The 27,094-nt window shown below is 43.2% G+C and overlaps 1 protein-coding gene across 1 annotated transcript in view; it reads left to right on the top strand.

Moving 5' to 3' along the window:
* Positions 1–27,094, top strand: part of dpp6a (dipeptidyl-peptidase 6a) — a 515,918-nt gene that overhangs the window by 301,459 nt on the left and 187,365 nt on the right. The window contains exon 8 of the mRNA XM_072254436.1: positions 16,101–16,221. Coding sequence (XP_072110537.1) covers positions 16,101–16,221 — 121 coding nt within the window. The remainder of the gene's footprint in view (positions 1–16,100; positions 16,222–27,094) is intronic.

The raw sequence follows: 27,094 nt of genomic DNA, 5'->3' as shown, positions 1-27,094 counted from the left end.
CTTTCTTTTTAAATGCCCTTTGGTATTAGATATTCTGGGCCAGCGGGTGGCGTAGTGGCATCAGCACTGGACTTCAAGGCAGATGGTCGTGAGTTCAAATCCAGCCAGGTCTCAACCTGGGCAGCAGCGGTATCTGCGCGGAAGAAAGGCCTTGCAATCAACTTCCATATCTTGCCATGAAAACCCTATGGTCCATGAAGTCACAAAGAGTTAATGATTGAACAACAACACATTAGATATTTCAACCCTGGGAAACAGATAATGTCTGCCTATTCTATTTATGCCTTGCATAATCTTATAAACCTCCGTCAGATCTCCCCTCAGTTTCCATCACTTCAGAGAAAACAAGACAAGATTGTCCAACCTTTTGTGATAGCACATGCTCTCTAATACAGGCAGCATCCTGGTTAAACTCTTCTGCACACTCTCCAAAGCCTCAATATTCTTCCTATAGTGGGATGACCAGATCAGTAATCCAATGCGACCTAAATGGATTTTTTCTAAAGCTGCAACTTTTGACTTTTGAACTCAATGATAAGATAGAGGCAGGAAAGTTGTTTCCACTGATAGGTGAGACTAGAATTGGGGGACAGCCTCAAGATTCGGGGGGTAGATTAAGGATGGAGATGAGGAGGAACTGCTTTTCCCAGGGAGTGGTAAATCTGTGGAATTCTCCGCTCAATGAAGCAGTGGAGATTACCTCAGTAAATATATTTAAGACAAGGTTGGACAGATTTTTGCACAGTAGGGGAGTTAAGGGTGATGGGGAAAAGGCAGGTGGGTGGAGATGAGTCCATGGCCAGATCAGCCATGATCTTATTGAATGGCGGAGCAGACTCAATGGGCCAGGTGGCCAACTCCTGCTCCTATTTCTTATGTTCTTATGCCTCAGCTAATAAAGACAAGCATACCATATGACTTCCTAAACATGGTTGACCTTAAGGGGTAGATTTAGAGGTTCTAAATTCTTGAGGTAAGGTGTTAGCCAGGTAAAGGGTTGGCCACTAATGGTGGGGTAGAGGTGCTGAGAGGAGGCCAGGGAAGAAAGATTGCAGACTTCAAGTAGGGGCAAGACCATAGAGCTAGGAGATGCATTTTGATCCTGAGAACTGAGGAAGGGACTTCAATACACCAGGTTTAAGTCAGGCATATGGTTAGCACTGGGGAAAGTAGAAGGATGTTGATTGAGATCAGCCAGGAAAGAGATTGTATAGGAAATGAGAGACTTGCAAGGCAATCTTACAAGTCTTGTCCATTCACATTGGTCAGTTGGAAGATTGGTTTATTATTGTCACATGTACTGATATACAGGGAAGAACTTTGTTTTACATACGGGTCATTTCATCACTTCAGTGCATTGACATAGTAGAAAGAAGAAACAATTAAAAGAATACAGAATAAAGGGTAAGTGCAGTGCAGGCAGACAATAATGAGCAAGTGTCAGACAGGTTAGATTGTGAGGTCAGAATCTATCTTGTCATACAAGGAGCCCTTGTAACAGCAGGGTAGAAGCTGTCCTTGAGCCTGGTATTATATGCTTTTAGGCTTTTATATCTTCTCCCCAGTGGGAGAGGGGTAAAAAGAGAATGTCTGTGGTGGGTGGGGTCTCTGACTATGCTGGCTGCTTTACTGAGGCAACGAAAAGTATAGACAGAGTCCATCATATAGACTGGGTATATATAAAGCAGAGTTTGATAGGTTCTTGATTTCTAAGGGCATCAAATGTTACAGGGAGCAGGCACGAAAATGGGGCTGAGAGGGATAATAAATCAGCCATGATGGAATGGCAGAGCAGACTCGATGGGCTGAATGGCCTAAATCTGCTCCTATGTCTTATGCTCCATGGTCAAAAAGGGGAGACTGGGTCCTGTGATGTGCTGAGTTGTGTCCACTGCTCTCTGCAGTTTTTTGTGGTCACAGGCAGAGCAGTTGGCTTACCAAGCCATCTTGCATCCAGACAGAATGCTTTCTATGTGGGACCTCTGAATAGATGACAGCAGACTATTTAATGGAAGTGCTTATGGAAATCCTGTTCTTCATCAGAACGGCCCTACCATACAAAATTAGCCTGGAAGCTGAACACCAAGACATTAGTTCTTGTTGCTGGCTCCAGTGATTTTGACTCAGGTAATAATCCACCCACACACTTTCTGCAGTGTGAAAGAAGAGCCTCTTCAAGGTGGACAAGTGTTTGCCTTGATCAGTCTGATAGCTTACTCCCACTAAATCTCAACTCACAGCACAGCTGCGTCAACAGTGAAAGATGAGTCTGAGGCATTTATCAGAACAATGCCCCATTAAAGAAAGATTCTTTTTCTCTCATTTGATGAGTATGTTTGGAAAATTCTCTCAACAACCACGCACAATTCCATCTTCCACTTCTAGAAAATGAATGCCTTTTGGATGACAGTTTCTCAGAAGTAACAAATAAAAATCAACAATGGCTCAGTTGGACGATTCTGACCTGCATTGCTGTCCATGTGGAGTTTGCATGCTCTCACTGAGACATTCAACTATTTGGTTCTTGAACCAATTTGCACAATCCTAATCTCTACCTGAGTACAGCAACATTATGACCATTTGACCACTTTGCCCTACAGCAGACTTCAGTTATTCTTTTGCTCCTTTTGTGTTCTTCATTTGATAACTTTATGTATGTTGCTATGTTATGTTGTTCTTGTGTATTTTATATATCTGGTGCTACTGTGTGCCTGTGATGCCACTGCAAGTAAGTTTTCCATTGCTTACATGTACTTGTGCTTATGACAATAAACGACTTGGACTTCAGGCATATTTCCTACGGGTTCTACATTTTTTCCCATATTCGAAAGTTACGTGGGTTAATTGGCTTCGGTAAGTTGCTCCTAATGTGTACAAAAGTTCAAAGTACATTTATTATTAAAGTATGAATACTTAATACAACCTTGAGATTTGTCTCCTTACAGGCAGCCACAGTACAAAGAAACCCAAAAGAACCCATTAAAACACCCATTGTGCAGAGAAAGAGAAACAAACAGTGCAAACAATAAAAGTAAGCAAATAGCTTACTTAGCAAATGGGTGAGCGTTAGAAGATGGGGGAGTTGATTGGTAGAATAAAATAGGATTAGTGTAGGACTGTGTGTAATTGGGTGCTTAATAGTCAGAATTGCCAAAAGTCCGGTTTCTATGTTGTAAGGCACTATGGTATTAGATTGTTGTCATGTGTACTGAATTACAGTGAAAAGTGTTTGTTTTGTGCACCATCCGGGCAGATCAAAGTTCAAAGTTTGAAGTAAATTTATTATCATTATTATCCATTTTTCTAGTTTCTATTTATGATTTATAATTTAATTTTTAAATATTTACTAATTTTTACTATTTTTAATATTTAGTATTTCTAATCCAGGGAGTGGGAAGCGCAGAATCAAATATCGCTGTGATGATTTACGTTCTAGTACCAATTGTTTGGCGACAATAAAGTATAAAGTATCATAGTACATATATGTCACCATACACTGCCCTGAGATTCATTTTCTTGTGGGCATTCACAGTAGAACAAAGAAACACAATAGAATCAGTGAAAAACTACACACAAGGATCAACAAATGCTTAATGTGCAAAAGAAGACAATCTCTGCAAAAAAATGTATAAGTAATATTTTGAACATAAGTTGTAGAGTCGTTGAAAGTGAGTCCATAGGTTATGGAATTAGGTAAGTGTTATGGTGAGTGAAGTTATCCATGCTGGTTCAGGAGTCGGATAATTGAAGAGTAATAACTGTTCCTGAACCTGGTAATGCTGAAACTCCTGTGCCTCTTTCCTGATGGTAACAGTGAGAAGAGAGCATGATCTGGATAGTGGGGGTCCTTGATGATGGATGCTACTTTCTTGGTGGGAATGTGTGGGGCACATTCCTGTGATGCACTGGTCAGTATTCCCTACTTTTTTTGGTAAACTTTTCCATTCCTGGCATGGCTGTTACCCTACCAGGCTGTGATGCAATCAGTCAGTATACCTTCCACTGTGCATCTATGGAAGTTTTAGATGACATGCTGAATCTGCACAAACTCTGAAGAACGTAGAGGGTACTGCTGTGCCTTCTTTGGAATGGCACTATGGCACTTAGGTGCTGGTTTCAGAAGAGATCCTTTGAAATCATAGTGCCGAGGAATTTACAGTTACCAACCCTCGCTGCCTCTGATATGCCATTCACAGGTATGTTGAGGTCATAAAAAAAGTAATACAGAATAAAGTGTTGCAGCTACAGAGAAAGTGCAGTGTAGGTAGACAAATAGGTGTAAGAGCTATAATGAGATAAATTAGGAGATCAAGAGTTCATCACAAGTATAACAGAGGTTCATTCTAGATAACAGCAGAATAGATATCGTCATTGAATCTCACTGTATGTGGTGTCAAGCTTTTGTATCCTCTGCATGACAGGAGAGGGGAAAAGAGACAATGGCCATGGTGGGAGGGATCCTTTGCTATGTAACTGTAACATTATGACTGATGTTTTTCAGGGAGACAATTGTTAACACTGAACGTGGTCCAATGCAATGTCATCATCATCATTTTGTGGCATGTTGCCAACACAATATACCCTGCCTCAAAAGCAAATCCATGGAATCACAGAGCTCAGATAGTACCCATTCAGCCCTTTTGAGTTTATTTCAGCATCTAACAGAAAAATCTCATCTGTCTCACTCCATCGCTCTTTTCCCTTGTCATCAAATGGTGCTGTCCGCAAAGAATTGCTTTTGTAAGTCCTGATAGACCCCATTTCATGAGAGGTAATGAAGTTCACATTCCAATCACACAACAGTTCCAAAACAATTGCTCAATTGTATCCTTAACTCAAATCTTGAAATCTGGACCTCCTGGTCTTTGAATCCTTTGCTGATGGGAAAAGCCTCTCATCACCAGTCATGATTTTGACTTTTCAATAGAATCTTCAGTCCATCATGTTTTCCATAGGGAACGGCCAGAACCTCTCCAGTCTGATCTTCGAACCGAAATTATTCATCCTTAGAGCCATCTAGTTTCTTTTTGTCTTTACATCTCTGGAATCTCGTCATTCTCCAAAGAGTGTGGTTGCCAGGGTTTTTCATACTTCATTGGCTGGAAAGTTCATTGGAGACTTCCTGAGGTTGTAAAAAGTGCAATAAAATACATGTCTCCATCATTTTGTTCAAATTAATTCAAATATGAGAAGTAAATGGTAAACAACAGAACCTATAAATGTGCTTGTATAAAGTACTAAATGTTGAAAATACTCTTCCCCTCAGGGGAGAAAAACTGAATTATCATTCTCGGTCAATAAATATTCACCAATCTGAAACATTAACTGTTTCTCTCTCTAAAGATGCTGCAGAGTATATTTCTGTTTTATCTCAGATGGACATTGTCTGTGGTACTTACTTTATAGTGGAGATATCCTCGCTATCTGCTTTACTGGTTGGGTTAAGTTGTTCTCCAATCTCGGCAAGCCATTTGCAAACGTTTCGTCAACTCGACCCAACCATCAAACACTCGAGCTACACATTTTATGAGTTATTTCCAACATCTGCTTTACTCATTGAAGTTCCAAGCAGAGTACACAGCATCAGTATCAAAGGGCCACCATCACATGGACGGTGGCTATCATCAACTAAACTATAATATGTAAACATGGTTTAGTATGCTTCAGGCATCACCACTACCTTGGCTGCTAATTCTTTTAAATGCTCTGCTATCATAAGCAAAGTCATAAGATCATAAAGTATTGCAGCACAGAAACATGCCCTTTGGCTCATTTAGTCTGTGCCAATCTGTTTCCCTGCCTAGTCACGTCTATCTGCTCCCAGATCATAGCTCTCTTTACCCCTCTCATCCATGTACCTATACAAACTTCTCTTAGTTATTGCAGTTGAACCCACTTCCACTGGCAGCTCCTTCCACACTTACAACACCTCGAAGTAAAGAAGTTTCCCCTCAGGTTCCCCGTAAATATTTCACCTTTCATCCTTAACCTATGACCTCTAATTCTAGTCTCACGCAAACACAGTAAAAAGCCTTCATGTATTTACTGATATTTATCCCTCGTAATTTTCTCTGTAAGCTCTCCCGTCATTGTCTCACACTTCTACACCTATTCAACCTTTCCCTATAACTCAGATCCTCAAGTTCCTGCAACATGCTTCTAAATTTCCTCTGCACTCTTCAAGCTTATTGGTATTTTTCTTGTAGGTAGGTGACCAGAACTGCACATAGTGCTCCCAATTCGTCCTCAACAACATCTTATACAACTTCAATGGAACATCTCAACTCCTGTGCTCAAGTCTCTGATTTATGATGTGCCAAAAGTTCTTTTTATGCCCTATCTGCCTATGATGTCACTTTCAATGAATTATGAATCTGTATTCATAGTTGCATTTATTCTATCACACACATCAGTGCTCTACCATTCACTGTGTATGTTCTACCCTGCTTTGTCCTGCCAAAGTGCAATACCTCACACTTGCCTGAATTAAGTTCCATCTGCCATTTTGCAGCCTATTTTTCCAGCTGGTCCAAATCATGCTGCAAGCTTTGATAACCTTCTCGCTGTCCACTACACCCCCATCGTTGGTGTCATTCACAAATTTGCTGATCCAGAGTGCTACATAATCATCTAAATCTTTAGTATAGATAATAAACAACAACAGACTGCGCACTAATCCCCACGGCACAGTCACAATCTCCAGTCATTAGTTTCAGGGCTCCAGTCAGAGAGACGACAATCTACTACCACTCCATCAAAGTCAAAGTAAATTTATTGTCAAAGTACATATTTACTGTATGTTAGCACCTATATATTACTACCTTAAGATTCATTTTCTTGCAGGCATTTCTTCTCCTGCTATGCTAATGCAGAATCAAATTCACTACATCATCCTGAATGCTAAGTAACTGAACCTTCTTGAACAACCACCCATGCAGGGCTTTGTCCATCCACTGCCTATCCTAGAAACCTCCTCAAAAAGAAAATCTATAAGGTTGTTCAGGCATGACCTACCATGGACAAAACCACGTTGACTCTCTCTAATCAAGCCTGCCCATCTAAATACTTATATATTCTGTCCCGAAGGGCCTGTCTTGAACAACTTAACAACATTAGTTTCAAGTTAATTATGGATAAGGATAGGTCTGGTCCTCGAGTTAAGGGTCTAAATTGGAGAAGGGCCAATTTTGAGGAAATGAGAAAGGATCTAGGAAGAGTGGATTGGGATAAGTTGTTTTCTGGCAAGGATGTGTTCAGTATGTGGAAGGCATTCAAAGGCGAAATTTTGAGAGTGCAGAGTTTGCATGTTCCCGCCAGGATTAAAGGCAAAGTTAACAGACATAGGGAACCTTGGTTTTCAAGGGATATTGGCGATCTGGTTAAGAAAAAGAGAGAGGTGTATAGCAGGTATAGGCAACAAGGAACAAATGAAGTACTTGAAGAGTATAGAAAATGTAAGAAAATACGAAAGAAGGAAATCAGGAAGACAAAAAGAAGACATGAGGTTGCTTTGGCAGATAATGTGAAAGTAAACCCGAAGGGTTTCTTCAAGTATATTAAGAGTAAAAGGATAGTAAGGGACAAAATTGGCCCCCAAGAAGATCAAAGCGGTCGTCTATGTGTGAAGCCTCATGAGATGGGGGAGATCTTAAACAATTTTTTTGCATCACTATTTACTCAGGAAACTGGCATAGTGTGTACGGAAGGAAGGGAAACAAGCAGCAGTGTCATGGAACATATAGAGATAAAAGAAGAGGAGGTGCTTGCGGCCTTACAGCAAATCAAGGTGGATAAATCCCCCAGGCCTGACGTGATAGTTCCTCGGGCCTTGGGAGAGACTAGTGTAGAAATTGCAGGGGCCCTGGCAGAAATATTTAAGACGTCCTTAGCCACGGGAATGGTGCTGGAGGATTGGAGAGTAGCTCATGTTGTTCTGTTGTTTAAAAAAGGCTCCAAAAGTAAACCAGGTAATTACAGGCCGGTGAGCCTGACATCAGTAGTAGGTAAATTATTGGAAGGTGTTCTGAGAGATCGGATATACAAGTATTTGGACAGCCAAGGGCTGATTAAGGATAGTCAGCATGTCTTTGTCTGTGGTAGATCGTGTTTAACGAATCTTGTAGAGTTTTTTGGGGAGGTTACCAAGAAAGTAGATGAAGAAAAGGCTGTGGATGTTGTCTACATGGACTTTAGTAAGGCCTTTGACAACGTCCCACATGGGAGGTTAGCTCAGAAGGTTCAGAGACTAGGTATCCATGGAGAGGTTGTAAACTGGATTTGACATTGGTTGTGTGGGAGAAGACAGAGAGTGGTGGTGGATCATTGCTTATCAGACAGGAGGCCTGTGACTAATTGTGTGCCTCAAGGATCTGTGCTGGGGACCATTGTTGTTTGTTGTCTATTTCAATGATCTAGATAATAATGTGGTAAATTGGATCAACAAGTTTGCTGATGACACTAAGATTGGAAGTGTTTTGGACAGTGAGGAAGGCTTTCAAAGCTTGCAGAGGGATCTGGACCAACTGGAAAAATGGGCCAGAAAATGGCAGATGGAATTTAATGCAGACAAGTGTGAGGTGTTGCATTTTGGAAGGACAAATCAAGCTAGGACATACATAGTGAATAGTAGGGCACTGAGGAGTGCGGAGGAACAAAGAGATCTGGGAGTTCAGATTCATAATTTCCTGAAAGTGGTGTCACAGGTAGACAGGGTTGTAATGAAGGCTTTTGGCATCCTGGCATTCATAAATCAAAGTATTGAGTATAGGAGCTGGGATGTTTTAGGGAGGTTGTATAAGACATTGGTGAGGCCAAATTTGGAGTATTGTGTACAGTTCTGGCCACCTTATTATAGGAAGGATATCACTAAGATTGAAAGAGTGCAGAGAAGATTTACTAGGATGTTGCCGGGTCTTCAGGAGTTGAGTTACAGGGAAAGATTGAACAGGTTAGGACTTTATTCCTTGGAGCGTAGAAGAATGAGGGGAGATTTGATAGAGGTTTACAAAATTATGAGGGGTATAGCCAGAGTAAATGTGAATAGGCTCTTTCCACTTAGATTACAAGAGATAAATACGAGAGGACATGGCTTTAGGGTGAAAGGGAAAAGGTTTAGGGGGAACATTAGGAGGAACTTCTTCACTCAGAGAGTGGTGGGAGTGTGGAACGAGCTGCCATTTGATGTGGTAAATGTGGGCTCACTCTTAAGTTTTAAGAATAAATTGGATACGTACATGGATGGGAGAGGTCTGGAGGGTTACGGACTGGATGCGGGTCAATGGGATGAGCGGAATAATGTTTTAGCACAGACTAGAAGGGCTGAATGGCCTGTTTTCTGTGCTATAGTGTTCTATGGTTCTTTTAGCTATCCTCCAGTACCTCACATGTGGCTAAGAACATTTTCAATCCCTCTGTCAGATCCCCTGCAATTTCTACACTAGTATCCCACAAGGTCCGAGGGGGGACCTTGTCAAGCCCTGGGGATTTATCCACCCTAATTTACCCCAAGACTGCAAGCACCTTCTTCTCTGCAATCTGTATAAGGTCAATGCCTTCGCTGCTGTTTTGCATGAGGTCCATAGCCTCTGTATCCATCTCCTGATTAAATACAGATGCAAAAAAAGTCCATTTAAAACTCTCTCATCTCTTTCAGCTTCGTGTGTAGACGAACATGCAGATCTTCAAGTGGACCAATTATGTATCTTGGTATTCTTTTGCTCTTAATATATCTGTAGAAGCCTTTGAGATCTCCTTCAACTTGTCTACCAGAGCAAACACATGACTTCTTTTAGCACTCCGATTTGTAGGTCTCTCTGCAAAGTGAATATACACCTCCGAGTGTGTGGTTTTATTTATTTGATCTGTATTTGTACAGACATAACAAATTGGCAACAAGTACAAAACTGAATGTCAGCGAGTATCACCAACTGAACTAACAGTTACGAGATGACAGAGCTTGGAGGAAAGGAGAGAGACAGTGAAAGGAAAGAGTGAACCAGTACAGGGAAAGCAGTCACGGGTGCTAGCACAGCGATGCACCATCACAGTGGGAGATGCACAACTATCAAAGCTAAAGTGAAAATAAAGTGAGGATAACCATAGTCAGGAAAGTTGACAAATTTGATAGTGCTAATGAAGACTGGAAATTGTATATCGAGAGCGTTGAACTGTATTTTAATAGCTAATGACATGGATGAGGAAAAGAATGTCTCCACACTTCTTAGTTTAATGTGCATTAAAACATACAGGCTCTTACACAACATAGTAACTCCTGAAAAACCAGCGAGCAAGAGGTTTGACAAAATCGTTGAAATTTTACAAATTCATTTGACCTCAAAACCGCTAGTAATAGCTGAGAGATTTCAATTTCATGAATGGAACCAGTCAAAGAATGAAAGCATTTCTGAAGACATTGCAGAACTTCACAAACTTTCCCAATACTGTGACTTTAGAGATGGACTTTCTGATGCATTAAGGGACAGGCTTGTATGTGGCATGCACTCTGAAGAGGGTACTGTGAGAAAGAGACCTAACCTCAGAACAGGGATTGACCATAGCAATGTAAGACCATAAGACATAGGAGCAGAATTAGGCCATCTGGCCCCTCGAGTCTGCTTCGCCACTCAATTATGGCTGATCATTTTTCTTCTATCTCCTCCTCAACCCTAGTTCCTGGCCTTCACCTTGTAAACTTTGATGCCATGTCCAATCGAAAACCTCTCAATGTCTGCCTTAAATACACCCAATGACCTGACCTCCACAGTTGCATGTGGCAACAAATTCTACAGATTCATTACCCTTTGGCTAAAGAAATTTCTCCGCATCTCTGTTTTGAAAGGGCGACCCTCTATCCTGAGGCTGTGCCCTCTTGTCCTAGACTCTCCCACCATGGGAAACATGTCAAAGGCATTCTGAAAGTCCAAATATACAACATTCATGGCATCCTCTTTATCTATCCTACTTGTAATCTCCTCAAAAAATTTCAACAGGTTCATCTGGCAGGATTTTCCCTGAAGGAAACCATGCTGACTTTGTACTATCTTGTCCTGTATCACCAAGTACTCCATCACCTCATCCTTAACAATTGACTCTAACATCTTCCCAACCACTGAGGTCAGGCTAGCTGTTCTATAATTTCCTTTCTGCTGCTTTCTTCCTTTCTCAAAGAGTGGACTAACATTTGCAATTTTCCATTCCTATTTTCCATTCCTCTGGCATGATGCCAGAATCCAATGATTTTTGAAAGGTCATTTCTAATGCCACCAGAATTTCCAGAGCTACCTTTTTCAGAACTCGAGGGTGTAATTCCTCTGGTCTGGGTGACTTATGTACCTTTAGGTCTTTCAGCTTTTTGAGCACCTTCTGTCTTGTAACGGTAACTGCACCCACTTCTCTTCCTCCACACACTACAACATCAGACATACTGCGAGTGTCTTCCATAGTGAAGGCTGACACAAAATACTCATTTAGTTCATCAGCCATCTCCTTGTCTCCCGTTATTATTTATCCTGCCTCTTTTTCTAACGGTCCTGTATCCAATCTCATTTCTCATTTATTTTTAACATACTTGAAAAGACTTTTACTGTCCGCCTTGATATTATTTGCTAGCTTGCTTTCGTATTTCATCTTTTCCCTTCTAATGATTTTTTTAGTTGCTGTCTGTAGATTTTTTAAAAACTTCCCAATCCTCTATCTTCTTACTAATTTTTGCTTTGTTATATGCCCTTTCCTTTGCTTTTACAATAGCCTTGACTTCCCTTGTCAGCCACAGTGATATTATTTTACCATTTGAGTATTTCTTCATTTTTGGAATACACATGTCCTGCACCTTCCTCATTTTTCCCAGAAACACACGCCATTGCTACTCTGCTGTCATCCCTGCCAGCAGCTCCTTCCAATTTACCTTGGCCAACTCCTCTCTCATACCACTGTAATTTCCTCTACTCCACTGAAATACTGCTACATCAGACTTTATTTTCTCCATATCAAATTTCAAGTTGAACACAATCATATTGTGATCACAGATTCCTAAGGGTTCTTTTACCTTTTGCGCCCTAATCACCTCCAGTTCATTGCATAACACCCAATCCAGTATAGCTGATCCCCTAGTAGGTTCAAAAACAAACTGCTCTAAAAAGCTATCTCTTAGGCATTGAACAAACTCACTCTCTTGATTTCCATTACCAACCTGATTTTCCCAATAGACCTGCATGTTAAAATCTCTCATGACTACCATAACGTTGTCCTTTTGATTCGCCTTTTCTATTTCCTGTTGTAACCTGTGGTCCACCTCCCAGCTACTGTTGGGAGGCCTGTATATAACTACTATCAACATTCTTTTACCCTTGCAGTTTCTTAACTCAACCCAGAAGGATTCAACATCTTCCAATCCTATGTCACATCTTCCTACTGATTTGATGCCAATGGAGACAGCAGCACATGTCAGAACTATGGCAAAAGAGTTTAGGATTGGAGGGTTGTGACTAGTGGTGTCCCACAAGGATCGGTTCTGGGACCTCTACTTTTCGTGATTTTTATTAATGACCTGGATATGGGGGTAGAAAGGTGGGTTGGCAAGTTTGCAGAAGTCACAAAGGTTGGTGGTGTTGTGGGTAGTGTAGAGGATTGTCGAAGATTGCAGAGAGACATTGATAGGATGCAGAAGTGGGCTGAGAAGTAGCAGATGGAGTTCAACCCAGAGAAGTGTGAGGTGGTACACTTTGGAAGGACAAACTCCAAGGCAGAGTACAAAGTAAATGGCAGGATATTTGGTAGTGTGGAGGAGCAGAGGGATCTGGGGGTAGATGTCCGTAGATCCCTGAAAGTTGCCTCACAGGTAGATAGGGTAGTTAAGAAAGCTTATGGGGTGTTAGCCTTCATAAATTGAGGGATAGAGTTTAAGGGTCGCGAGGTAATGCTGCAGCTCTATAAAACTCTGGTTAGGCCACACTTGGAGTACTGTGTCCAGTTCTGGTCGTCTCACTATAGGGAGGATGTGGAAGCATTGGAAAGGGTACAGAGGAGATTTACCAGGATGCTGCCTGGTTTAGAGAGTATGGATTATGATCAAAGATTAAGGGAGCTCGGGCTTTACTCTTTGGAGAGAAGGAGGATGAGAGGAGACATGATAGAGGTCTACAAGATATTAAGAGGAATAGATCGAGTGGACAGCCAGCACCTCTTCCCCAGGGCACCACTGCTCAATACAAGAGGACATGGCTTTAAGGTAAGGGGTGGGAAGTTCAAGGGGGATATTAGAGGAAGGTTTTTTACTCAGAGAGTGGTTGGTGTGTGGAATGCTCTGCCTGAGTCAGTGGTGGAGGCAGATACACTAGTGAAATTTAAGAGACTACTAGACAGGTATATGGAGGAATTTAAGGTGGGGGGTTATATGGGAGGCAGGGTTTGAGGGTCGGCACAATATTGTGGGCCGAAGGACCTGTACTGTGCTGTACTATTCTATGTTCTATGTAATTTAGATGACAGAATTGATTGCTTTGTGGTCAAAATAGGTGGAGGGGCAGATAGTGTTGAGGAAGCAGGAGTCTTCAAAAGGACTTAGACAGATTAGGAGAATGGGCAAAAATGTGGCCAATGGAATATAGTCTAGGGAAGTGTAAGGTTGTGCATTTTGGTAGTAGGGATAAAGGCATAAACTATTTTCTAAATGGGGAGAAAATTCAAAAATTAGAGGTGCAAATGGACTTGGAAGCCCCTGCGCAGGTTTCCCTAAAAGGTTAACTTGCATGTTGAATCAATGTTAAGGAAGGGAACTGCAATGTTAGCATTCATTTCAGGAGGACTAGAATATAAACGAAAGGATTTGGTGCTGAGGCTTTATAAGACATTGCTGCGGCCTCAGTTGGAGTATTGTGAGTAGTTTTGGGCACCTTATCCAAGAAAAGATGTGCTAGTATTGGAGAGGGTCCTGAGGGGGTTCACATGAATGAAAGGATTAACATATGAGGAATATTTGATGGCTCTGGGCCTGTACTCACTGGAACTTAGAAGAATGAGGAGAGATCTTATTCAAACTTATCGAATATTGAAAGGCCTAGATAGAATGGATGTGGAGAGGATGTTTCTTATAGTTGGTGAGTCAGGGATCAAAGGGCACAGCCTTAGAATAGAGGAACATCCATTTAGAACAGAGATGAGGAGGAAATTCTTTTGCCTAGGGGGGTGGGGCGAATCTGTGGAATTTGTTGCTGAGGACCAGAGTGGAGGCCAAGTCATTGAGTGTATTTAAAGTGGAGGTTGATAGGTTCTTGATTTGTCAGGGTGTCAAAGGTTTCAGGGAGAAGGCTGGACAATGGGGTTGAGAGGGATAATCAATCAGCCATGATGGAATGGAAGAAGCAGGCACAATGACCAAATGTTCTGATTCTGCTCCTTCTTCCACAGGTCTTATGATCTAACTAATGGAATTGTGATCACTAGATCCAAAGTGTTCTGCAACACACACTTCTCTTACCTGCCCTGTCTCCTTCCCTAAAAGAATATCCAGTAATGCCACCCTCTATCATGTCTAAACAAAAGAACCCATAAACTTTGAGGTCCCAGTCCTGCTTCTCTTGCAGCCAATTCTCACTTATGGGTACGATGCCATAATTCCATGTGGTGATCCCTGCTCTAATCTCCTCCAGTTTACCTACAATGCTCCTTCCATTGATATAGATGCAACTCAAAACATCATTCTCACCTTTCGATTTCTGTCTTTGTATGTAGGCCTAAAATCATCTTTGCCACACAACCAGGTGAACGTACAGGGCTAAAAGAGAAGATAGTGGACCACAGAGAGAGGGAAGGAGGAGGGGAAGCAGAGAGAGGTGATGGGCAATTGTGGAGAAGGGAAGACCTGAGAAGGGAACCTGTATGGAGAATGGACAAAGAGAGAAGGATGGAGGGAGGAGATAATAGTTGGAGTTCTCTTCCAGTGTCCTCTGGGAGCTCGTGTTTCCTTCGGATGCTCTAGTTTCCTCCCACAATCCAAGGTTGTCCCAGTCAAGGGGTCAAAAATTCATTTACTATCAAAACATGTATCCATATACAACTCTGAAATTTGTCTTCTCCAGATAGCCATGAAACAAAGAAAGAACATGAAAGTCATTCAGAGAGAAACAACAAGCCCACCCCTCTACACAAAAAAAAAATGGCATCTCAATCCTGATCATCAACCCCTTCCAAAACCACCCTCTCCCAACACAAAATGGAACTGGAATGTCCCCCCCCCACCAAAAAAACAGCCCCTCTCCCACACAAAAAACCAACAGAACACAACAGAATGTCAACCCTCAAACACCCTCCCCTTGCACAACAACACAGAAAAGTAACAGGTGATTAAAAAAACCCAGAATATAAAAACCATGGGTCTGAAGAAGTCCACAGTCCATAAACACAATAGTCCAATCCATAAACACAGAACCACGATACCATCCTCCAATATCACCTACGTTCATTGTAAGAGAGGGTCACAGACCTCTCTATCTGCCACCGTGAGCCACACAGCGATAGGCTGCTCACAGACTCCTCAGGCAACGATCAAAAGGCAGGCAGTTGGTGCTGAAACTCTCGCCACCTTCCACAGTCGTCCCAATCTCTCAATCTTCCTCCACATTTTCATCTACCGTAAATGGTGAAATGGAGCCGAACATTGGCTCATGCCCCGTCCTGAAGTCTCTTCGCATCGAAGCCATGCTCGTTTCCCGGAATCTTCTCAGAGACAACAATAGTCTCTCATAGACTATTTAAGTAGTCTCCAAACTGTCAAACCCAGGCTCTAACAGTCCCAGAGTCACATTTAAGGTGAAAAACAGATGCAAAAGAATTTTAAAAAAAAGATATTCTCGTGAGCTATCTGGAAGAGGTCGACCGGGGAAATGTTGTACCCTGGCGTCATCTTGACTATTGCAAATTGCCCTATGATGAGGCTAGTGTTAAATTGGTGGGATGCTGGGCATCTCCTTGGGCTGGGAAGGCCTGTTCCACACTATATCTCCAAATAATTAAATAGATAGATACATTTGAATATTATGCAGTTCTCAGTTGCCCTGATTTTGTTTCTTGCCCTAAATCCCACCTTGTCATTCCTTGTTGAACAGATTTTCATCTTTGAGAACAACATCTTCTATCAACTGAACGTTAATAGTCAAGCCATACGTCTGGTAGCAACTGGGAAGGAGGGGATCATTTTCAACGGCCTGAGTGATTGGCTATATGAAGGTAAGGCTGATATGTCCGCTGAATAAAGTGCTGTTATTGGTGTTGTTTCTGCACTGCCACTAAGTTAAATTCTCCGATGCAATCAACTGTATTTATATTGGAACAACTGGTCTGCAAAAACTCTCATGTAAAACTTCAGATCAGATCCAGATTCCGTTTTATTTATCACATGCAATTCATAAAACCATAAGACATACAAGTAGAATTAGGCCATTCAGCCCATCAAGTCTGCTCTGCCTTTCCAACATGACTGATTTATTAACCCTCTCAACACCACTCCCCTGCCTTCTCCCTGTAATCTTTGATGCCCTGATTAATCAAGAATCTATCAACTTCCATCTTAAATATATCCAATAACTTGGCCTCCACAGCGGTCTGTGACAATGAATCTCACAGATTCATTACCGCCTGGTTAAAGAAATTCCTCCTCATGCTGTTTGAAATGAATGTCCCTCTATCCTGATGCTCTGCTCTCTGGTACTAGACTCGCCCACTATAGGAAACCTTATCTCCACATCCACTTTATCTGTACTGTGCCCTGGTACTGTAAAGCGTTGTACTCACCACTATACTACCGTGCTGCCCGCCAAACCAGACAGTAATGGCTGATGTGAGGATGCTCTCTATGATGGCCGTGTAGACTTCATTCAAGCTACATACAGCTGGCATGAAATTTAATACAACTTGCAAGACATCATTAATTACACGTATCATAAAAATGAAAAACTAATGTAATTATCCACCTCCCATTGATCAGAATAACAGAATTCATCACTGAGGTATAATTGAAAGAACTCTCAGCAGAGGCTTTGCAGAAGCAAGCAGTTGGTAGAGGTTTACTGCTTCAAAGGCATCCTGTCAGTCGACCTCTATATGGGATATGTGTTGTTTTACTATGAAAAGTGCAGCAAAGTGAAAGAAAGCACTAAAGCAATCTGTATTCTGCATATTGGAACTGCCTGCTGATACAATCGGGGTATATCAACAGGTGTCAGGTCTGAAAAGAGAACAGTATAGGAGCAGGTCCTTCATCCCACAATGTTGAGCCAAGCCTATTAAATTATTGTGGCACTCTGGGGGCGTGGTCGACAGCCCACCCCAGCATTCCTAATGACCGGCGCTATTTATTGTTCTTGCGTTAAAATGCATTTGTGGGATTATGGTGCGATGTTCTAGTTCATTTATTGTTACATTTTAGTTTGAGTTATACAGTTATTTGATTGTGTGTTTGTAGGTCACCTTGGCTGTAATTGGAGTGTGTAATAATCACCTCCCCCGTCTGTATGTGACTGAGTGGGTTCTCTCCCTGCGTCTTAGCGCCTGGTCTGTTTTTGTGCTTGTCGCAATAAAACCAGCAGTTGAGCTAAAGGAAATTACAGTAGTATGAGAGAGGAGTTGGCCAAAGTAAATTGGAATGAGCTGCTGGCAGGAATGACAGCAGAGCAGCAATGGCATGAGTTTCTGGGAAAAATGAGGAAGGTGCAGGATAGATGTACTTGCTGGAATCTAGAAGGATGAGGGGTGATCTCATCGAAACCTGTCAATGGTTGAAAGGCCCAGTTTCCCATGGTGGGGGAGTCTAGGACAAGAGGGAACAGTTTCAGGATAGAGAGGCATCTATTTATAACAGAGATGCAGAGGAATTTCTTTAGCCAGAGGGCGGTGAATTTGTGGAATTTATTACCACAGGCAGCTGTGGAGTTCAGGTTGTTGGGTGTACTAAAGGCAGAGTTTGAAAGGTTCGTGATTGGACACGGCATCCAAAGATTATGGGGAGAAGGCCCGGGAGAGGGGCCGAGGAGGGGAAAAAAGGATCAGCCATGATTGAATGGCAGAGCAGACTCGATGTGCCAAATGCCCTAATTCTGCTGCTGTGTCTTAATGGTCTTATGGTGTCCTCTCCAACACGGACCAGCCATCGCTGCCTGGGTGGACAACGACGGCAGTCCAGCTGGTTATGATCACCAGCGACTGTGAGTGAGGAGAAGGAAGAGGTGGAGAAAAGCACAGCAGGGCACGGGGTGTGGCTGGCTGACATTTGGGACTCCTGCATCATTGGGCTGGACCTGCTGTCCCACTGGGGGGGCCTGTGTGGATGTGCCAAGGGCAACAGCCTACCTCGGTGCTGAAGCCGTGGCTCTCCGGCAGGGCAGCTCCAGGAAGCAGACAGCGGAAGCAGCAAAAACCACCACCAGTCTCGCAGTGCAGCACAACCCACAGTGGAACCCAGGGGCAAGCCACAGTGGTGGCACCGGTGGCAAGGTAGACCTCCCACCACTGACCACCAGCTGTGCACCAAGTGGGTTCGCAATCCCGTGCTGGCCAGGTGAGGGATTGGCTGAGAGTGGGACAGTGGCTGGAGTGGGCAGAGGTCTCTGGCCTGGATCCAGAAACCAAAGCCCTGTGCTCTCAGCAGGGCGCACTGGAGATGCGCAATGAGTTGCTGTTCTGGTGGTGTCAGTTTTCCAATAACAACAGACACCTGCTGCAGCTGGTGGTCCCCCAGGGGCTATGTGCCACACTGCTGTGGTCAGTGCACGGACTGGCGGGGGCCAGCCATTTCAGGGTCACGAAGGCATTGGGTAAGCTGCGCAAATTGCTTCTACTGGCCTGGGTCCAGGCAGGATGCGGAGTTGTACATGCACAGCTGCGATGCTTGCACGTCCCAGAGGGGACCGAGCCACCCCTCTGGGGTGCCAATGCAGCAGTATCTGGTGGGGGGCCCAATACAGGTAAGAAGGGACTATCCCCACAAGCTTGAAAGTTGCTGGAAGGGGCCAAGTGAGGTGCTCGACTGCACCTCTGATGTGTGTTCCCCCCTGAGTGGCGGAAGACTGTCATGCTGCACTGGGACCGACCCAGCTAGGCTGAAGGAGGGAAGATCCAGGTGCCCTGCCTCTTTCCTCACCGAATAGTGTCTCTCATGGTGTCCATCTCCACCAGGACTTTTGGACTTTGTTGCGGACTCTGGAGTTGCTAGGCTTGGCTAACCCCTCAGGTGGTGGCAGTGTGATGCTTCTGGGGCATGGTCAACATCCCACCCCAGCATTCCTGGTGGCCAGCGTTATTTATTGATTTTGTGTTAAAATGCATTTGTGGGATTATGATGGGACATTCCATTTCATTTATTGTTACATTTTAGCCAGGGTTATACAGTTATTTGCTTGCCTGTTTGTGGGTCTATCTGACTATAACCAGGGTGTGTTACAGTCTCTGTATACCCATGACTGTGTCGCCACCCACAGCTCCAATCTGCTAATTAAATTTGCTGACGACACTACATTGATTGGCCTAATCTCAAATAATAATGAGGCAGCCTACAGAGAAGTCATCCCTCCCTCAATGTTGCAAAAACAAAGGAGCTGGTTGTGGACTACAGGAGGAATGGAGACAGGCTAACCCCTATTGACATCAACGGATCTGGGGTTGAGAAGGTGAATAGCTTTAAGTTCCTCGGCATAAACATCACCGAGGATCTCACGTGGTCAGTGCATGCCAGCTATGTGGTGAAAAAGGCACAACGCCACCTCTTTCACCTCAGAAGGTTGAAGAAGTTTGGTATGGGCCTCCAAGTCCTAAGAACTTTCTACAGGGGCACAACAGAGAGCATCCTGACTGGCTGCATCACTGCCTGGTATGGGAAATACACTTCCCTCAATCGCAGGACTCTGCAGAGAGTGGTGTGGACAGCCCAGCACATCTGTAGATGTGAACTTCCCACTATTCAGGACATTTACAAAGACAGGTGTGTGAAAAGGGCCCAAAGGATCATTATGGACCTGAGTCACCCCAACCACAAACTGTTCCAGCTGCTACCATCCAGGAAATGGTACCACAGTATAAAAGCCAGGACCAACAGGCCTGAGACAGCTTCTTCCAGCAGGCCATAAGGCTGCTTATTTCATGCTGACACAACTGTATTTCTATGTTATATTGACTATCCTGTTGTACATACTATTTATTATAAATTACTATAAATTGCACATTGCACGTTTAGGCGGAGACGTAATGTAAAGATTTTTATTCCTCACGTATATGAAGGATGAAAGTAACAAAGTCAATTCAATTCAATACTAGTCACTTCTCCCCATGTCTATCTGAATGAGTGGGTTCTTCCCCCGGGTCTTAGTGTCTAGTCTGTTTTTGTGCTTGTAACAATGAAACTGGCAGTTGAGCTAAACAAGTTTCTCTTGTCTGTCATCATAGACCACATTATTAATCAAGTGGCCAACAAAGTTAATCCTGTCTGCCTACACAATGTCCATGTTCTTCCATTTCCCTGACATTCATGAGCCAATCTAAACGCCTCTTAAAAGTCTCTAATGTATCTGCCTCTACCACTCCCTGGGCAGCGCATTCCAGGTACCCACCACTCTCTGTGTAAAAAACTTGCTCCTCACATCTCCTTTGAACTTACCCCCCTCATTTTAAGTGCATGCTGTCTGCTATTCAACATTTCAAGCCTGGGGAAAACCCTGGCTGTCTACTCGATCTAGGCCACTCATAATCCTATAAGTCTCTATCAGGTCTCCCCTCAACCTTCACCGCTCCAGAAAAGAAGCAATGTTTTTGTCCAGCCTCTCATTATAGCATCTGTCCTCTAATCCAGGCAGCATTCTGGATTAGAGTATTTTACTTTCCAGATCCTCAAGACTAATCCAACAAGGAATCACAGAAGCAAAGCAATTTATGTATTGCAATGCAATGAAAAAATTTCGTCAAATGGGAAAGTGGACAAAGGAATAACAGATGAAATTTAACCTAGACAAGTGTAAACTGGATGCATTTTGGGGGAGTTAAACCAGTCAGGACAAATGCAATGAATGGCAGAGTATTGTAGAACAGAGTGATCCAGAGATACAAGTGTATCTTTCTCTGGAAGTGGCAACACAGATAAATAGCATGAAGAAGGCATATGGCATGCTTGCCTTCATTGATGCTGTAACATTAGGACAGGAACTGTTAGGATGGGAAACAACTTCTTCCCCCGGCAGTAAGACTACTGAACTCCCTGCCGTCACCCAGGTCTCATCACTTATTAAGTGCCGGTAGCGTTATACTATTTTCATTTTAACTTGTGTTGTAAGTACGCCTTATTATTAATTTATTTGTGGTAATATTATTTTATGTGTTGTGTGTGAGTGCTATGTACTGCATTGTGCACCTTGGTCTTGAGGATCATTGTTTCATTTGGCGGTGCACATGCTTTTGGTTGAATGACAATAAACCGAACTTGGACTTGAACTTGAGTATAAGGTTTATGATGTCATGTTATAGCTGTACAAAGCACTGATTGTGTACAGTTCTCTGCACATTAGTAAGGATATGACTAAGCTAGAGAGAGTGTGGAAGAGATTCACAAGGACTTTGCCTGGACTGCTGAGCATAAGGAGAAATTGGATAGATTGGGACTACCTCCCCACCATGGGTGAGGCTGAGAAATGGCCTTATAGAGGTATATTAAATTATGAGGGGTTCAGAGAAGGTGGAGAGACACACTTTTAACTCCAGGAACAAGTGGTTCTGCAGATGCTGGAAATCTTGAGCAATGCACGCGCGCGCACACACACACACACACACACACACACACACACACACACACACACACACACTCACACACTCACTCACTCTCTGTCATACACACACACTCTCTTTCTTTCTCTCTCTCCCACATACACTCTATCTCTTTCTTTCTTTCTCTCATACACACACTCTCTTTCTCTCTCTCTCTCATACACACACTCTCTTTCTCTCTCTCTGTCTCACACACACTCTCTTTCTCACACACACACTCTCTCCCTCTTTCTCACACACACACTCTCTCCCTCTTTCTCACACACACACTCTCTCTTTCTCACACACACACTCTCTTTTTCTCACACACACACTCTCTTTCTCACTCACACACACACACACACACTCTCTTTCTCTCTCTCTCTCACACACACACACACACACTCTCTTTCTCACACACACACTTTCTTTCTCCCTCTCTCACACACACACACACTGTCTCTCTCTTTCTCACACACACACACACACACACACACACACACACACACACACACACGATGTAGGAGGAACACAACAGGTCAGCAGCATCTACGACGGGAAATAACTGCACAATGTTTCAACCATACACTGTGTGTATAATTGAGGTTTCCTGCTGCCGTAGACTATCCACATCAAAGTTTGATATTTTGTGTGTTTAGAGATGCTCTTCTGCACACCACCGTTGTAACAGGTGGTTATTGGAGTTACTGTCACCTTCCTGTCAGTTTAAACCAACCTGGCCATTCTCCTCTGAACTCCCTCTCCCATTAATAAGGTGATTTTGCCCACAGAATTTCTGCTTACTGGATTTTTTCTTTGTCGCATGATTCTCTGTCAAATCTAGTGACCGTTATGTGTGGCAATCCCAGGATACCAGCAGTTTCTGAAATACTCAGACCACTCTGTCTTGGCACCAACAATCGTTCCACAGTCAAAGTCACTTAGATCTCTTTCCCATTCCGATGGTTGGTGTGAATAAGAACTGAACCTCTTGACGACATATGCATGCATGAGTACTGTAGGTGGCTGGGTAACGTTAGGCATGTCAAAGTAGAGTTTTGATTCGTGTAGTAGTAGTAATATTAATGTGATTATTCAAGAACAGCAGATACCTGGGAACACCACCACTTGGAAATCCCCCTCCAAGTCACCCACCATCCTGACTTGGAAGCATATCGCCGTTCCTTCATTGTCACTGAGTCAACATCATAGAATTCCTCTCCCCAACAGCACTGTGGGTGTACCTACACCTCAGGGACTGCAACAGTTCAGGAAGGCAGCTCATCATCACCTTCTCAAGGGAAACTAGGGGTGGGGAATTATGCTGGCTTAGCTGGCATCCCATAAATGAATTTTTAAAAAATCACTCGCATTGAGTATAATGCTCTCCAAAGAGGTTGTCTATTGATGCGTCTTCCATGATGTTGGGATGGATTCCCTTAATGGAGAATGTCTGTGCATGACTTTTTTTATTGTGGGGTGGCTGATGCACGAGCAACCACCATACGGTCCCTGACAGATCAGGGCCACATTCCAGTGGCATGCAATGCAAGAAGACTGGGGACCCTTCACTTCACTGCCGTTGTGATGTATCATTATCTTCTACCAGCTCCACTGTTCAGGTCTCAGTTGGATTGCTCTTTGTCTGTGTCACGTACCCCGTGACAGGCTAAAGAACCAGCAGAGATGGAAAACACTTTGGAGTCCATATTGCTATTAACTAATAATATTTATTAGTAACTACGCAATACAGTGATATAAATGTAGATAAATCAAACAGGTTAGCAATGATTATATATAAGTCAGTGTGGAATATATATATATGAAAACCAAGCTTCTTCAAGTCTAGGGGTAAATAGATAGTCTTACAATGATGAGTAAAGTTCAGTTCAGTTCATGCTATTGAGTTGAGTAGTGATGGAGAGAGAGAGAGGGAGAGATTTGGGTCTTCAGGTGAGTTGATGCCGTCAATCTTCCCGTTGTCCTCCGAAATCCTTTAAAAGTCACTGACTGTGACTACAACACAGGCGACCGGTTTTCTGTGGTGGAGTTACCAACCCAGGCAAGGGTCATTCAAATAACTCCTCCTTCCTTTGACTGTGTAAGAAATGTACAAGCAGGCAAATGTCCTTGGAAGTATAAACATGCTGCCGAAAAATCATGACATCGATTGTCCATCAAATAATGCCGCCCTCGGTCACCATAGCGACTTACGAGCTGCTCGGTGCTCTCTCTCTCTCTCTCTCTAACTCAGCAGAAATCCAAAAGTTAGTCAGTTCTTTCTCGTTCCTTAAAGTGACAGTCCACAGGAAATATGAACCTTAGGGGTTTATAACGCCATCTCAAAGCATTCTTCGTCTCTCTCTCTCTTTCTTTCTCTCTCTCTTAAAAACAAATTGTCGGTGTTAAATAACTCTCTCTCTCTCTCTCTCTTTTCAAAAGCACAGTTCATGGGGTAATCGAGCACAGTTCATAGGGGTAATTCAGGAACCCGTCACAGTCTGGAACCTCCATCTTGACTTCAACGCCATGGTTGTCCCTACTAGGAGCTAAGCATCAGATGGCTAAACTCCAGACGGCACTGCTCTTGGGATCTCTCAAACTCACAAGCCTCTCCACCACGACAAGCTGATATCCCTTGGAGAGGGATTAGTGTGGATGTGCTCTTGATGGTTGGAATAGGCTAGATGGGCTGAAGAACCTGCTTTCCCAGTTGTATGAGTTGCCAGTCTAAGTTCATATTTCGCACTGAATGTCAGATACAAACTTACTGTGCTTTATGCTAATAGAAACATAGAAACATAGAAAATAGGTGCAGGAGTAGGCCATTTGGCCCTTCGAGCCTGCACCGCCATTTATTATGATCATGGCTGATCATCCAACTCAGAACCCCGCCCCAGCCTTCTCTCCATACCCCCTGACCCCCGTAGCCACAAGGGCCATATCTAACTCCCTCTTAAATATAGCCAATTAACTGGCCTCAACTGTTTCCTGTGACAGAGAATTCCACAGATTCACCACTCTCTGTGTGAAGAAGTTTTTCCTAATCTCGGTCCTAAAAGGCTTCCCCTCTATCCTCAAACTGTCACCCCTCGTTCTGGACTTCCCCAACATCGGCAACAATCTTCCTGCATCTAGCCTGTCCAATCCCTTTAGGATCTTATACGTTTCAATCAGATCCCCCCTCAATCTTCTAAATTCCAACGAGTACAAGCCCAGTTCATCCAGTCTTTCTTCATATGAAAGTCCTGCCATCCCAGGAATCAATCTGGTGAACCTTCTTTGTACTCCCTCTATGGCAAGGATGTCTTTCCTCAGATTAGGGGACCAAAACTGCACACAATACTCCAGGTGTGGTCTCACCAAGGCCTTGTACAACTGCAGTAGTACCTCCCTGCTCCTGTACTCAATCCTCTCGCTATAAATGCCAGCATACCATTTGCCTTTTTCACCGCCTGCTGTACCTGCATGCCCACTTTCAATGACTGGTGTATAATGACACCCAGGTCTCGTTGCACCTTCCCTTTTCCTAATCGGCCACCATTCAGATAATAATCTGTTTTCCTATTTTTGCCACCAAAGTGGATAACTTCACAGTTATCCACATTAAATTGCATCTGCCATGAATTTGCCCACTCACTCAACCTATCCAAGTCACCCTGCATCCTCCTAGCATCCTCCTCACAGCTAACACTGCCACCCAGCTTCGTGTCATCCGCAAACTTGGAGATGCTGCATTTAATTCCCTCATCCAAGTCATTAATATATATTGTAAACAACTGGGGTCCCAGCACTGAGCCTTGCAGTACCCCACTAGTCACCGCCTGCCATTCTGAACAGGTCCCGTTTATTCCCACTCTTTGCTTCCTGTCTGCTAACCAACTCTCCACCCACACCAATACCCTTACCCCAATACCGTGTGCTTTAAGTTTGCACACTAATCTCCTGTGTGAGACCTTGTCAAAAGCCTTCTGAAAATCCAAATATACCACATCCACTGGTTCTCCCCTATCCACTCTACTAGTTACATCCTCTAAAAATTCTATGAGATTCGTCAGACATGATTTTCCTTTCACAAATCCATGCTGACTTTGTCCGATCATTTCACCGCTTTCCAAATGTGCTGTTATCACATCCTTGATAATTGACTCCAGCAGTTTCCCCACCACTGACGTTAGGCTAACCGGTCTATAATTCCCCGGTTTCTCTCTCCCTCCTTTTTTAAAAAGTGGAGTTACATTAGCCACCCTCCAATCCTCAGGAACTAGTCCAGAATCTAACGAGTTTTGAAAAATTATCACTAATGCATCCACTATTTCTTGGGCTACTTCCTTAAGCACCCTGGGATGCAGACCATCTGGCCCTGGGGATTTATCTGCCTTCAATCCCTTCAATTTACCTAACACCACTTCCCTACTAACATGTATTTCGCTCAGTTCCTCCATCTCACTGGACCCTCTGTCCCCTACTATTTCTGGAAGATTATTTATGTCCTCCTTAGTGAAGACAGAACCAAAGTAATTATTCAATTGGTCTGCCATGTCCTTGCTCCCCATAATCAACTCACCTGTTTCTGTCTGCAGGGGACCTACATTTGTCTTTACCAGTCTTTTCCTTTTTACATATCTATAAAAGCTTTTACAGTCCATTTTTATGTTTCCTGCCAGTTTTCTCTCATAATCTTTTTTCCCCTTCCTAATTAAGCCCTTTGTCCTCCTCTGCTGAACTCTGAATTTCTCCCAGTCCTCAGGTGAGCCACTTTCTCTGGCTAATTTGTATGCTTCTTCTTTGGAATTGATACTATCCCTAATTTCTCTTGTCAGCCACGGGTGCATTACCTTCCTTGATTTATTCTTTTGCCAAACTGGGATGAACAATTGTTGTAGTTCATCCATGCAACCTTTAAATGCTTGCCATTGCATATCCACCGTCAATCCTTTAAGTGTCATTTGCCAGTCTATCTTAGCTAATTCACGTCTCATACCTTCAAAGTTACCCCTCTTTAAGTTCAGAACCTTTGTTTCTGAATTAACTATGTCACTCTCCATCTTAATGAAGAATTCCACCATATTATAGTCACTCTTACCCAAGGAGCCTCTCACGACAAGATTGCTAATTAACCCTTCCTCATTGGTCAGAACCCAGTCCAGAATAGCCTGCTCTCTAGTTGGTTCCTCGACATGTTGGTTCAAAAAACCATCCCGCATACATTCCAAGAAATCCTCTTCCTCAGCACCTTTACCAATTTGGTTCACCCAATCTACATGTAGATTGAAGTCACCCATTATAACTGCTGTTCCTTTATTGCACACATTTCTAA

The sequence above is a fragment of the Mobula birostris genome, chromosome 3 (assembly GCF_030028105.1).
Source record: "Mobula birostris isolate sMobBir1 chromosome 3, sMobBir1.hap1, whole genome shotgun sequence".
Taxonomy (NCBI): domain Eukaryota; kingdom Metazoa; phylum Chordata; class Chondrichthyes; order Myliobatiformes; family Myliobatidae; genus Mobula; species Mobula birostris.
The sequence above is the reverse complement of the archived record's forward strand: the minus strand, read 5'-3'. Positions and strand labels throughout refer to the sequence as shown.